Source organism: Populus trichocarpa, chromosome 15, assembly GCF_000002775.5.
Source record: "Populus trichocarpa isolate Nisqually-1 chromosome 15, P.trichocarpa_v4.1, whole genome shotgun sequence".
NCBI lineage: Eukaryota > Viridiplantae > Streptophyta > Magnoliopsida > Malpighiales > Salicaceae > Populus > Populus trichocarpa.
This window is the reverse complement of record NC_037299.2, coordinates 14,859,274-14,873,478: the sequence shown is the minus strand read 5'-3', so window position 1 is coordinate 14,873,478 and position 14,205 is coordinate 14,859,274. Positions and strand designations below refer to the sequence as shown.

The window sequence follows — 14,205 nt, the reverse complement described above, 5'->3', positions numbered from 1 at the left end:
TCTAAAACTCTAAAAAAAAAAGACAAACACCCAAAGGAATATATCAGCAACACAAAAGCACCTGATTTAGAACGTGTTTGTCGCTGCGGCTACATTTATAGAAAAACGTTGTTGTCATGTGTTTGGTTATGGTCTAAACACGCATTACTATTTGTGGGACCTGTGAACATCTGCGGTTAAACCGCAGGACAACCAAAAGCAACTTGAAGTTGCTTTTTGTGCTGAGTTGCAAACTATGTTTATGAACACAGTAAACAGAGGCGCGGAAAAAGAAAAACAGAAACATAACACAACAGAGCAAAGTGGATAGCAGCTCTCCTAACTCACCACCGCCCTCCGTCGTTTCCACCGCCAACCACTACTCTTCCTCTTCCTCTTTCCCTTCCCCTTCCCCTTCTCCTTCGTCTTTTGCATTCTCCATTGTTCACGTTGCATGTGAACAATGGAGAGTAGCTCACCACCGACCTCTGCGGTTTCCACCGCCAGCCACTACTCTTTCTCTTCCCCTTCTCATTCTCCTTCTCCTTCGTCTTCTACATTCTCTACTATTCACGTTGCATGTGAACAATGGAGAGTAGCTCACCATCGGCCTCCGCGGTTTCCACCGCCTGCCACTACTCTTCCTCTTCCCCTTCCCCTTTCACTTCCCCTTCCACTTCCCCTTCTGCATTCTCCATTGTTCACGTTGCATGTGAACAGTGGATCAGAGCAGCTCACCACCGGCCTCTACTGTTTCCACCGCCAACCACTGCTCTTCCTTTTCTCCTTCGTCTTTTGCATTCTCCACTGTTCACATGAACCGTGGAGAATGCATCCATTGTTCATGGCCGGATCGGGTTCGGCCCAAACCTAAATGCTCGGTGTCTGGGTCTGACCCAGTAAAATAAAAAAAATCCAAAAAAAATTCTCATATGTTGTGTTTTATTTGAAAAAATAGTGTTTAATTAAAATTATTCAATGACACTACATAATTATATTAGAAGGAGATCGCATGATGATGTAGCATTTGTAGAATTTGATCGTAATTTCAATTTTGTTCCTGATGATATTTTACCTGATGTTATTGCACGCTCAATAAGCCATGTAAATTGTAGTCCTTGTCGGATGAATTTCGTACGTGATGGAATTGCAAATAATTTAATGGAACACTAAAAAATACTTTATATAAAGTATTGTTTATTTCATGATGTAATATCAGTAGTTAAATCTATAATATTTCAATTAAAAACCATCAATATTAATATATGTCTTTCTTAGTTATTTTATAACCTCAATTTGAAAAGCATTATTAACCAAATACATTAAATTACTTTTTATTCAACCTCAATTTCAATCATAATTTTAACCAAATATTTTTTTTTTCAAATCAACCTCAACTAAAAGTAGTTTGTATAAAATAATTTTTTTCAAACCACAACAGCTACCACAATACCAAACACACTAAATTATATAAACCCAAAGAGTGAGAGAGAATCAAGAACAAAAACAGTTGCAGGAGATGTGGCCACATAGGGAAGTATTATCCTTTCAAAGGAAAACATGCCATGCTTGCACAAGAGAAGCGGAAGAATATGACATTGAAAATCTTTTCATTGCTTATTATTTTGCTAAGCAATCATCAGTTCTGGTGATTTGGTGCGTGAACAATGGATACTGGAGCAAGAGCAACCATACGACAGGAAAGCTAGATCTCTTCACCAATATATATGGATTGATCGATCGGCGACCGTTTGGGCTATGAGAGATGAAATATCCGAGAAGTACAAGACAAACAGATATATTGTACAACTCAATTCTTTTGGTCACATAACTCCTGAAACTCAATTAATAAATCATGGGACGTGGCCAAACATGGATCAAAAGAAGAAGAAAAAACCCTAAGGGGTTAAACACAGAGTTCTCTGGTAGAAAACAATTACTGAAAAACTTTTAAAAAAGCACTAGAATTTGAGAAAATGTATCTGAGATGTGTCAGATATCAGCTGCATTCATAATAACCTGTTAGCTAAAACAAAATGTGCCTTGTTATTCCTCCGTTTCCTCATCCATCCTATGCAAGTTGCGGTTGTTTTTTCAGCCAACCGCAGTTTAAAACATGACTAGTCATATATATTTGTGCGTGTGTGTACACACACACACACACACACACACAAACACACAATTCTCTGACCATATGGAAAAACAAGTAAGTAGACAATGATAATATACATTAGGAAAAAAACTTCTTTATTATCCAGTCCGTGTCTTCCTTTTGCCTCGAAAAACTTGCAAGATCCCATCTGATCCTCCTGTTACAAGTGTGCATTGGTCTTCCCCCACTTGCCTCCAGCACACACTACTAACAAACCCACTGCCACGCCTATCTTTACCCATTATTGGGCTACTAGACTCGTGAACCCATACTGGTTCACTCCATCTCTTGTCATACACAAAAACCTTATTGTTTTCTGATCCACACCCTAGCAAGCCTCCATTCCTCCACACTGATAATCCAACAAAGTTCCGATTGTTGACGTGCCCGTGGTAGGTCCGAATTACGTTCGAATTGTCCGAATTCCATAGTTTCAAGCATCCATCAATGCTTGCAGATACTAATGTAGCATTATCAAGAAATTTGATGTATGTCACGGTCTTCCTATGCCCATCAAGAACAAATACTGGGTCAGCCATCATTCGAAGATCATACCCGTATACCTTGCGGTCAGCACATCCGATGGCTACTATTGGTCCACCAAATGGATTAAACTCCACGCAACAGACGGCACTGCGTCTCACGCTAGGTTGAACCGTAGCCACACATTCCCCACTCTCACTGCGTGTGTCCCACATTTGCATGGTTCCATCATCCGACCCGGATGCACCCATAGTCGGATCGCAATGTGAATAGTCCACGCTCCAAACCCTTCGCCCGCCATGTTCATCGCGTTCAAAGATTGGTATTCTCCTCTCAAGATTATATTCCATCACCACCCCGTCGTAGTCTCCGGACCCTAGAACCCGACCGTCTGACCTGGGTTTCCATCGGAAACTACTAAGCTTAGCTGGGGTACAAATATAATAGTCACGAGCCCTGGCATGGTCTAAAAAAATAGTATCATGCACGTCTTGGCTAGTACTTTCATGTGGTAACAAAGACTCGAGACTATAAATCCTTATCTTTCTTGCTAGCTACTCCACCTGTGGCGATGATGCTATTCGTCTGGTCGAATTCGATCACCCCTAAAGCATCTGATATGGATGCAGTGTTGTTATTGTTGCTTGATGAAACTATTGTGGAGAGACTGAAATCCCATTCACACCTTGCTCTTTCTTCCTCCTCCTCCTCTATGGTTTCCTTTTGTTTTCTTGTTTCTTGGTTTTGAGATTCTTGTGTGTGCTGATGACTATAAGGATGGAATTTACTGGAGAAGTTTTTCATTTTCCATTAAGGATATCTAGTGGAGATGTATATTTGGAGGTTTTGTCTTTGGCTTTTGGAACAATAAAAGGCTAGCTCCATGAACTTAACCTAAGCTCTATAGTTGTATATGGATAACTAGGGACGTTAATATTGTTATTTGGATTTTTTCATTTCTCTTCTCCCTTTTATGCTGTCATTATAAAATTCTTGACTCTTTCCTCATATATAAGACGCTCACTGTCGCCACAAACTACAAGCAATGCCACTTAGGGAACTACGTGTCTTATTTAATTATTACTAGTTCATTGATTCACTTTCCAACACACATGTTGGGTAAAGTTTTTAAAATATAAAAAGATCTTAAGAATGTGAATAGTTTTTTAACTGTGTTATTAAATTTGATTTAATAGATTAATTTTAAAATCTTGTAAAATTTTTTTTTGTTTAACTTGAGTTTTATACTAAATCAAGTGAAAGTTGATCCCAATTAAATTAATTAATTTCATTAATCAAAATACAATCTTAATAATCGATAAAAATATAATTTAGTTTTTAACAAAACTTAAATATAATAATTTTTTTTCACAAAAACTATTAAGATAATAACAGATTAAATAGATATTAGTTTCTAAACAAACCATGTCACGAGACTCCATTAAGTTTAAAACTAATAAGAGTTCAATAACCAAATGCTAAATGATGAATTTAAAAAGAAAATTCAATAAAAGATAGCTCTATTGGAAGACAACTACAAAAAAATAACAAAGTAAAATATCTAGTTGTAAGACAATTTAAAACACATACAATGCAAACCAAACATGGTATAAAAAAATAAAAAAATATAATTAAAGACTAAATGGGAAAAAAAAAACCAAGAAAATAAAAAAAAATATTGAAAGAATGAGGACCAAAATTAGATAAAAAATTAAATGAAATTAAATGTTAAGAGATAAAATTGAAAAAAAATAAGACAAATCAAGGAAAAAAAGAAGAATATAACAATGAAAAAATAAAAACTATAAATAAATTAAAAAAACACCTGTGATTCACAGTTATTTTCAAGAGTTAAGTTATGAGAAATAACTCATCAACTTGAGATCTATAATTAATTATATATTTATTTGAGTTTAGAAATGCAAATAATAGAAACTAAAAATAATATAAACTCAAATATATTCAATTTTCTTCTTCTCGACAATAAAAAAAACTATTTTAGCCATGAGAAATTGCTTGTTAACTCGAGATTCACAATGAGTATATTTATATTTGAGTTTAGAATTATACAAATAGTAGAATTCAAATTAAAAATATCTTTTTCTTTAATTAACTCCTGACCACTTAACTATATTAGCTGCTGGCTCACTTTTTTAAATCTTGCATTTCTAAGCCCAGCAATTTTTTTTTTTAAGCTACTAAAGATGTTAATAGCCTCGTTTTCTCCCCCCTCTTCCTTCATCCAAACATCGCACGTAAATGTTTCAGTGTAAATTTCCAGATGAAAAGAGTATATATACCAGGAGAAGGGAAAAGAAAAAGGAAAGATTAATATAATTGAATTTGGATTTTCAAAGTCCTCCTCCATCCATACATTATTCTATGGGGACGGAGACCCTATTTACTAGTCGTTATTCAAGTAGATAGGGACGTAGAGAACTGGTGGTTGCCTCTGTGCCTCAGATTTAAGGAAGAACTGGTGTGTGGACACAGGCTGGTTCCTGTCCCTTCAACTACGTGGTTCCATCCAAACCTTTTGTCTCTCCCAACTCCTTTCCTTTTTCAGCCACATAGCAAATATCGCACGGCATGGTCCTTGTAAACTTTAACTAATCAATGAGATCCAATTGATAAAAAAGACTTGAAAAAACCTCAAGTGGGGACTCAGGTACGAAACGACAACATACACGTCAAGCATGCTTTTTCACAAAATTTATGCTACTGAAAGGATTACTCGACACCATTTGCAGCATCTTCTTCTTCTTCTTCTTCTTCTTCTTCTTCTTCTTTTGTTTTCGGACTCCTAGCTAGAGATATATAATAAATAGTAAAGAGGCATTGAGTTGCATTGAGGCATGATACATACTGGACCACTCATATATATATGTATATATCATTGACACGAAGGTTGAACAATGGTGCATGGTCCAGATCCATTTTGTGGAATTGATGGCGAAAAACAGGTTGCTGGTTTGCCCAGCGATGCCTATAAAAGCAAGTTCTTATCCCTTTTGTCTTTGATTTGTTTTCACATGAGATATTTGATGCAATAATGATTCTTTGTGGTCCAGGGAAGATGAAGATGAAGATGGCTGGAGGGCTACAATTCGTTCTCGAATCTTTTAAGAATCAATTTACGCCACAAAATAATATTGAAATTTGGATCTATATATCAATAGTGTTAAAATATTGGGCCCAATTAATGAGGAGGCTCCAAGAATAAGCCCAAGTGATGTGGCCCATCTTACCTAAGTTGTGGCTCATTACAGCGAAATCCACTGCAAGGATTCAAGTTCATCATTACCGACACTTTTGAAACTGTGATAGTTTTTGTTTTTAGTTTTTAATGTAACTGTAAAGAAAAACAATATTTGGTTAAATAAGTATTTTTTATTGGCTTTATAAATATTTTTTTAAAATTTTAATTTTATGAAAGTTAAAAAAATTTAATTCTTATTTTTTTTATCTTATTTTGTATGCAAATATTTATCTATTAATTATTTTAATCAAATACATATTTTTTATAACCACAATTAAAAATATTTTTTTATATTGTAATTGTTAAAACTATTAAAATACAAAACACACACTTTGAGCATGCGAAGGAAAAAAAATCATATAAAGAATCTGTTTGTTGGTGAGGAATTATTATGTCCGGAAAAAAAAAAAACATGGGCTGCCTTTTTCTCTTTTGTAAGACTTTTGTTATTTAAAACTTGGTTTCAAAAGTATATTAGGGAGAATGTTATTTTTTATTTATAAATATATTAAAATAATAATTTTTTATTTTTAAAAATTATTTTTAATATTAGCGCATCAAAATAATTTAAAAATATTAAAAAAATTATTAATTTAAAAAAAATTAAATTTTTTTAAAATACAAAAACAAGATGTTTATTGCTAATTTTTTTCAACCTTTTGACAGTGGAAGTCCTTGGAAGCCAGTGGAAGTCCTTGGAAGCTGGGCCAAGAAGGAAAGGGTGCATGCCCTTGCAATCTAATTTTTACCCTACCCCACTCTCTCATATATATTTTGTGAGTAGAATAATAATAATTATTTTAAAAGTATTTTTATTTAAAAATATATTAAAATAAATATATTTTTTTATTTTTTAAAAATTATTTTTAATATTAATAAATAAAATAATATAAAAATATAAAAAAATTAATTTTATTTTTCTTAAAATTTAAAAATACATCATTTAAAACGATGTTCCAATCGTCCCTTTGTTACGTTGACCGGGATAGCTTATAGTTATTTGTTCGGAAAATAAAAATAGAGACAATTGAAACGTAGAAATCTCATTGTCTTTTGGTTATGAAAATATATTACCTGTTTTTGTATTTAAATTTTTTTTAAATTTTTTTTTTATTTTCAGATCATTTTAATGCGCTAATATCAAAAATAATTTTTTAAAAATAAAAAAAATATTATTTTAATATATTTTTAAATAAAAAATATTTTTAAAAACAATTACAACTATTTTTCCGAACCCGCACATAAATTCACCTAGAAAAACCTGTGCAACATGATGGGTCAAACCGGACCTAAATAACCCAACGAAACCTGGGTAAGCCTGATTTTTTTAAAAAAAATTTAAAAACCGTTGCCGTTTTGAATGAGGGATAAAAATCCCTTATTTTACAAAACAGCAGCCACACGGAGAGGACAAAAGAAATCTCCTATTCCCGGCTTCCCCTCCTCCCTTCAATTCAAGCTTCTTCTTCCTAATCCACGCGCAGAAGAGTACTGACATTCAATCCAAGCTTAGACTACACTCAATTTCAGGCAAGTTAGTCGTGGCCATGGCTCTTGTTTTTGTTTTTTGTTGCTTTGCACTTTATTGATCTAGTTTTCCTTGCCTTGAACTGTCTTGATTTGTTTGTTTATGCACGCTTGAATCTGTCACAATAACATCAAGTAAAGTCCATTCAAGATTATAATTTGTAGATGCATGCATTAATTCCTGAAGTGGTGATGCAAGGCAATTATACTAATAGCACGAATGATGAAAGAAACAACCTGCACATAGTTGAGCTCTTGATAAACTCTGCGTGAAAATTCGTCAATAAGAGCAACAACATTACTGGCAATAAAGTCGACATATTTGTTGATGAAAAAGCCGGTAAAAGTCAAGTCCAATAGCTTCTTTGGTACCAAGGCGTTGCACCTCGATATCAACAATCTGTCCGGAATGCCTTTGGTTCCAAGGCGCTGCACCTCGGCATCAACAATCTGCCCGGAATGCGTAAGGTGAGCTTTGTAAACTTGGCCTGAACTGGCAGCTGTAATTGGAGGAGAAATGGACGAAAAAATGGAGTCGAGTGGGAGACCCGACTATCTTTCAATGCACGAAAGTGCTTCGGTGTCTGGGAATGTAGGCAAAGCACCCTGTTTTTCCTTACGACTTTTATTGGTGTGTTTCCTTTCTTTAATTAGTAAAAGGTTACTAGTGCGATTTTATCATTTTCTTGGTTGCTTAAGATTCTTTTAATCATATTTAGAATGTTTGGAGATTCAAATTCACCCTGTTCATCAACTGCTTGATGATATTTTTTGGCATGCGGTTTTGTTCTACCTTTATCGGCGCACATATTTGTTCGATAGGTTGGCTGTGTTCTGATTTGAGCTGCTTCCCTCGCATCCAATCTGGTGCCATTTTCTTTGGCTCCTTTGATCTGTTTACTAGGCTGCTAGAAACTAAAAAATAAACTGTTGGTATTCCATGTGTTTTGACGATTGATCTTTAGTGATTAGAAGCTGTAGGTGGTTCCAGTTGGTAAGTTCTTGATTTTGAATTTGAGTAATTAAGCTGTGTTTAAGCTTAATTGGTTGTTAATAATATATAATTAGTGATGTTAGGGGTTTTCATGTTGATAAACTTTAGGTCTTTTGGTTTTTAGTCAGTTGGTATTGCTGTTGTAGCTAAAGCTAGCTTTTTTTTGGTGGAAAATTAGGAAATTAGATTATTTTTAATTGAAATTAAAGGGAATTTAATTAAGTTTGGGGTCTTTTTTTGGGTCTTAGTTAGTATTTTGATTGCAACTAAAATTGGCTGAAAATTAAGGTTTTGTTTTTTGAGAGATGACTATGTTTTTTGATTTGTGTTAACTGAAAGTTTTTATTTTTGTTGTTGTTGTTAGTGTGTGTTCTTTTGCTAGTGCTTATATAGAGTCATGTTCTTTGTTTTGGATGCCCAACAGATCACAAAAACATTGCACTCAAATCTGGTTGGTGAAGTGTGAATTTTTTATTATATTGTGTAATCCCCTTTTTTTTTTTTAATTATTATTATTACTGTGGGGGTTGAGAACATTTAGTATTGAAAAATTTGGTTAGGCCTGGCCCTAGAGAGCTACTTAGATTGTGGCCACCAAGGTTGGGTGCTCAATATGGGTGGCTGGAGGTTTAAGCTTAATCATCCTTCAGTTCCAGAATTTTCTTGCAAGGGCATGGGCAGTCCCAGGCTGTAGTTAACTCTCATTTGAGTTATTTGTTTGACATCTCATCAAAATTGACTTCTGGAATCAGGAGATGTAAATTGGGTTTGGAGCATGAATAATGCAGACTTGAACAGTGTGGCAAACTCATGAGTTCTTTGGTGATATGTTTGTTGATTGTTGAGTTTGTACAGAGATGGGATTGTGGGCGATCGACTAGAGAGGGTTCATAAGGACAAAAGGTGGCGGTTTGGCTTTGTTTCTTTATTAAACGAATCTGTTTTAATCTGATACAAATTCTCTGAGATGTTGCAATGACATGATAGATATTGTGTAAGTAGGTTCACACAAAATACAGAAATTCAGCAGCTTAATCAAGTCTCCTACTTGTTTGAATCTGTTTGTTGGGTTTACTTTTATTTAATTTTTGCCTATATTAAGTTGTGGTTTGAGTAATGGGATGGTGAGTTGGATTTCTGTGGAGGCAGTGATTTTCTCTTGCCTGGACTAACTTAGATTCCTTTTCTTCCATTTTATGCCCAACTTATTCAGCCTTGTTAAATACCAACTTGCAGGAGACGGTCACCCAACAATCTCAGGCGAAAAAGGCCAGTATACCTTGATTGTGGCATGCCATGCTTTGTTCATGGCACATTAGATTTATGAATTAGCCAGCTTGAATAAGAAATTGTCATAATTTCTCTCTATCCTACTTAAATTATTACAAATCCTAGTTTCCAATTGTGGGAAAAAACCCCCTATTGATTTAGGACTCAGGAACCAAAAACGAAGAGCAAAAAAGCAGTAGATGAAAGAGTCAAGCGAAGGGGAGAATGAATCAATTGCTCATGGTGGACCCATATACGTTCCCAATTTGGTGGGTCCTCTCACTACAGTTCCTGACTTCCAAGCTGCTCTTCTCAGTGAGCTTCAGGTTTATATTATTTATTTTGTCACACTTCCTTTTATGCACCATTATGGATCATTGACAACTCCCTGTTTAATTATATAAGTTATTTGTAACATCCAATTATTGCAGAATTTGCAGTCTGAACTGTCTTTGGATTCTTCAGAACTCCGCGATGACATTGATCTTTCGTATGTTGTCCTCTATCATCTACTTTATTGATTAAAACTTGATGATGTTCTATTTTCTTAATGTTTTGTTGGCTTTTCTTCACTAAACTTTGATTGCACAAATTGAATTGGTGTATGCAGGGTTGATGAGCTTAAAATTTTTAGCGAGGAAGAGTTGGTAGATATGGCCTTGAAAGAAGCTTTTAAGGTATGTTGCTTTTTATCTCTTTCTCCCCCCTTCTAATATCAATCTATTAATTTATGAGAAAATCAAACTTATATTTACTACTAATTTGGTTTGATAATTTGAAAATGAGCACTGCAACAGGATGGTGAGAAAACTGGAAGTTCCCCAGAGCCCTTTGTAGAACACTCAAATGCAAGGTTAGTGTAGGCATTTGTTCTTCTCCTTCTTGTTTTCTTAATCAAACATCCCTTTTTCACATGTGTGCAATATAAAAATTTCATTGCTTTAGGTTCCTATTATCCATATTTATGTCCTTTCAGGTTTATTATGGTACTGTTGAGATCAAATACCCTTAAGTCGCACGTTATGCATGCATGTATCTATATTCATTTACTGCTTAAATTAGTACTTGCTTTCACGCATCTCTCAAAGAGAGAGGGAGGAAACAGGAAATGGATGAAAAATCTGGGTTGGCTGTGTTTTTTTCCCATGTGCTAATGGGGAGTTAATTCTCATGAAAATATATGGAATTGGGACTCTCAAGGTAAAAGTGATCTTTCATTTAGTGTGACCAGGCTAAAAAAATCTTGCTGTCCATTTACAAGAACATGTCTATCAAAAGCAATTGGTTATATTTCATGTTTTACCTTGGATGAATGTTAGAAAAGTTGCTATTGTCACAACATCATGGTATGTTATCTTTGTATTTGATGAATTGCTGCTGTGCTTATTGGTGATAGACAAGTCACACTGCTGCAAACAAAAATAGTTGCATTAGGGCAATGTTGGAACATGGTTGTTGTCAATGGCCAACCTCTTCTAGTTTGGGATTGGGTTCAGATTGATCGAGTTTAATCAACTTCTTTGTCTGCATCCTTCTGTTTTCCTCTTCTCCATGTATGAATCATAGGAATGTTAGGAAATATTGACCTGCCATTTGTTAAGCAAACATCTTTGATTTTTTTTTCTTTATTATTAAATCAGTTGAGTTTTTGTTTTCAGAAGAGAAGACGACCTTAGAATGTGCAGCAATAAAGATTCATGCTCACAAAGCTCTAGAAGAAGAAGGGACACTTCAACTCCTCTGGAATTGTCAAATGGATCTCATTCTAGCACCAGTTGTAATAGAGCTACTATTAATAGCAACAATTCAAAGAGTGGAAAGAGAAGAAAGTCCAATAAGCATGATGTTAATGTATGTCACACTCTCCTGTTCTATTGAATCTATGTTTTACATCCCCGCTTGCAGCTAATGTGTTTTTTCTCTGTTTAGACAATACCTAGGTTGGTGCACAATATCACCTTGAAATTTGAAAAAAATTAAAATCAGGCCCTGACAATCAGATCTTTTGCTTTTCCTCGTCTTAAATACTTGTTCTTATTAATGCTTCTGTCTGCTACTAAAAATATATAATCTTGTTTCTCTAATACTTGTTAGTTGCTTTGAGATTACACTTTCTTAGTAAAATCACACATAAGATTGAAAGAAACATGTTAAAAATATGCTAGTAATTTTCACATGCACTCTTGTTTGGAATTAATTAGGTGAATTTAGTTAGATTAATGAAAGAAGCACACAATTATTTACTCGGTAACTGTATGAACAAAGATTAATTTTTGGTTTAATATTTTTTAAATTTAGTTAGATTAATGAACTAGTCATGCATTCTTATTCTATTATTTTATTTTATTTTTCTTCATGGCCAGGAGAGTTACCTGATGAAGGTGGATGATCTGGTAAAAATAAAACAAAAACAGGATCAAGACAAAGCAATGACTCGTCTGCATTCCTTCAAGTATGTTTTTGGATATATGTTTGCTTTCAGCAACAATTGATGCTTTTTTTATTTTGCAATTATTATCATGCTTTTCTTAACTTGCACTTATTATTACCTTTATTTTTGTCTCCTGTAGTTGCAAGATCAATTACAGTGGCATTACTTCTTTAAATAGAACCAACACAATGCAATCTCTCAGGTCTACAAATTTTGGAAAAAAGGTTCTCTTTAGAAGCGCCTAATTTGATTTTTATTGCATTTCCTCTCTAAATATGCACTGCTCATAGTGCATGCCACTATTCTGCTTGATTTAATATTGTACAATATGGTAAAGTTGACTTCGTTCAATTACACAACAGCCGAAGTCCTCAGACCTTCAAGAACACATAGCTGTGATGCTTCCAGAGGTTGTTATTTGCGTTGAGATTTACCACTGCATTCGTAAATGGTTTAAGGTATAACTTTGGTACTTGTTTTTCCCTCAAATTCTAACATAGTTGACATTTGCTTTTAACATTTTTATTTATATATTTCTTGTTCTGCGTGGTGAACTGGTTTTGTTAGATTTATTTGGTTTCGCTACAACTTCTTTTATTCTCGTAATTCATGTTCTGCTAGGCCTTTATTCTTCCCTTTTCCATTTCCTTCATTGATGTCATGTTTTGTTGCAGACTCAAGAGTTCTTGGTTCTAGGAGGACAAACCTTGACTGAAATGAGGGACAAGATTTATTGCTTGACAGACCAGATGATGCAGAAGGCAGGGCAGCATGATCCTTCAGGATATTTTCTTGTAGAAGTATGAACCTCTACACATTCTAGTTTGATTTTATTACAAAGAAAGTTTTTCACTATATCTAATGATACACTGCATTTATGTAGGATGTATTTTGCAATGATTTGAGAGATACATCTGCTATAGATTATAGTGAACCTATAATTGATTGGCTTAGAAACAAAAAAGCTGATGCTTTTAGAAAGTGGGAGTGTATCATAAGTGGTGACTTGCAACAAAAGCAGAAAGCAGTTTTAGGCGAATCAACCACTCCTTGTTTGCCTCAATTTAGACGTCGCGACATGCAGAACACACGGTTTTGTGACTTGAGATTTCGTCTTGGTGCAGGATATCTTTACTGTCACCAGGTAGATTTTTTTCTGCATATGTTGCTCTGCTGGGATCATGAACATGCAAGTTTTATCTTTTTACGCCGTATATTTACCTTTGTATGCTCACATTTGCACCTATCATTCTCTTTGCTAAAATTCTCAAGTTCCATTAGGGGTTGTGTGATATCCATTGCATATTTTGCTTGAGCTGATGGGTGGTACTGCATGTATATGTTAAGAGTTTCATGCAGACATCATCATGATATTCAACTTTTTGTCTGTCTTGGACAGGGGGATTGTAAGCATACAATTATATTCAGAGACATGAGGTTGATTCATCCTGATGATTTACAAAATCGCGTAGCGTATCCTATAGTCAGTTTTCAAATAAAATTTCGTACCCAGAAATGCATGGTATGCAAGGTTTATAGAGCTGTAAAGGTGACTGTGGATGACAAGTGGGCCCCAGATAACCCCTGCTATTTCTGCAATGATTGCTATTACCTTCTTCACCACTCTGAGAATGGCTCTCTACTGTACAGTGGGTTCTCAGCATATGATTATGTCCATGATTAATTACTCAAGGTCGAGGTGAGGTCTATGCTTCTGATTGCTTAAGTTGCAGAGCTGTGGCAGCGACACCGATAGCAAGCAACTGCAATGACAAGTGCATGATCTTATAAAGCTGAAGTCCATCATTATTAACTTGGAAGATGGAATGCTCTCTATACTGAAAGCGTTAACAAAACTGAACGTTTTGCTGGCTGCTTGATATCCGCGGTGGGTGCATTACTCTTCCAAAGTTTCCATGCCATTTTGCAGCTCAAGTTTGCTAGAGGTGGCAATCACAGCTTTAAGTAAGAAAGCAAGATTGTGCAGATTAAACCACAACTGTAAATTTTGTAAAACATGAAGGGTGTGTTGCTCCCTTAATTTTTGAATTTTTTTTTTGGCTTAAAATAAAATTTTATTTTATATTTTTATATTATTCTGATGATAAAAA

The 14,205-nt window shown here is 34.7% G+C and overlaps 2 protein-coding genes across 6 annotated transcripts; one reads left to right on the top strand and one right to left on the bottom strand.

The window, feature by feature from the left end:
- Positions 1-2,205: 2,205 nt before the first annotated feature.
- LOC7454503 (WD repeat-containing protein RUP2) lies at positions 2,206-3,499 on the bottom strand. The gene is given in 2 exon segments (XM_024585948.2): positions 2,206-3,168; positions 3,170-3,499. Coding segments are annotated over 2 exon segments (1,188 nt in total). The 5' UTR covers positions 3,419-3,499; the 3' UTR covers positions 2,206-2,229.
- A 3,753-nt stretch (positions 3,500-7,252) lies between these two features.
- On the top strand, positions 7,253-14,187 carry LOC7474040 (snRNA-activating protein complex subunit). 5 transcript variants are annotated; one of them, XM_024586896.2, is made up of 13 exons: positions 7,269-7,403; positions 9,631-9,663; positions 9,826-9,989; positions 10,095-10,153; positions 10,274-10,340; positions 10,461-10,516; positions 11,322-11,514; positions 12,027-12,115; positions 12,234-12,318; positions 12,457-12,552; positions 12,769-12,894; positions 12,978-13,238; positions 13,494-14,187. In XM_024586896.2, the coding sequence occupies exons 3-13, from the start codon at positions 9,864-9,866 to the stop codon at positions 13,776-13,778; spliced, it is 1,443 nt and encodes a 480-aa protein (XP_024442664.2). In that variant the 5' UTR covers positions 7,269-7,403; positions 9,631-9,663; positions 9,826-9,863; the 3' UTR covers positions 13,779-14,187. The 5 variants fall into 5 exon arrangements, with proteins under 5 accessions (XP_024442662.2, XP_024442660.2, XP_024442664.2 ...); XM_024586894.2 differs by lacking the exon at positions 9,631-9,663 and having other exon boundaries at positions 7,253-7,403; XM_024586892.2 differs by having other exon boundaries at positions 7,254-8,031; positions 9,631-9,989.
- The last annotated feature ends 18 nt before the right edge of the window (positions 14,188-14,205 follow it).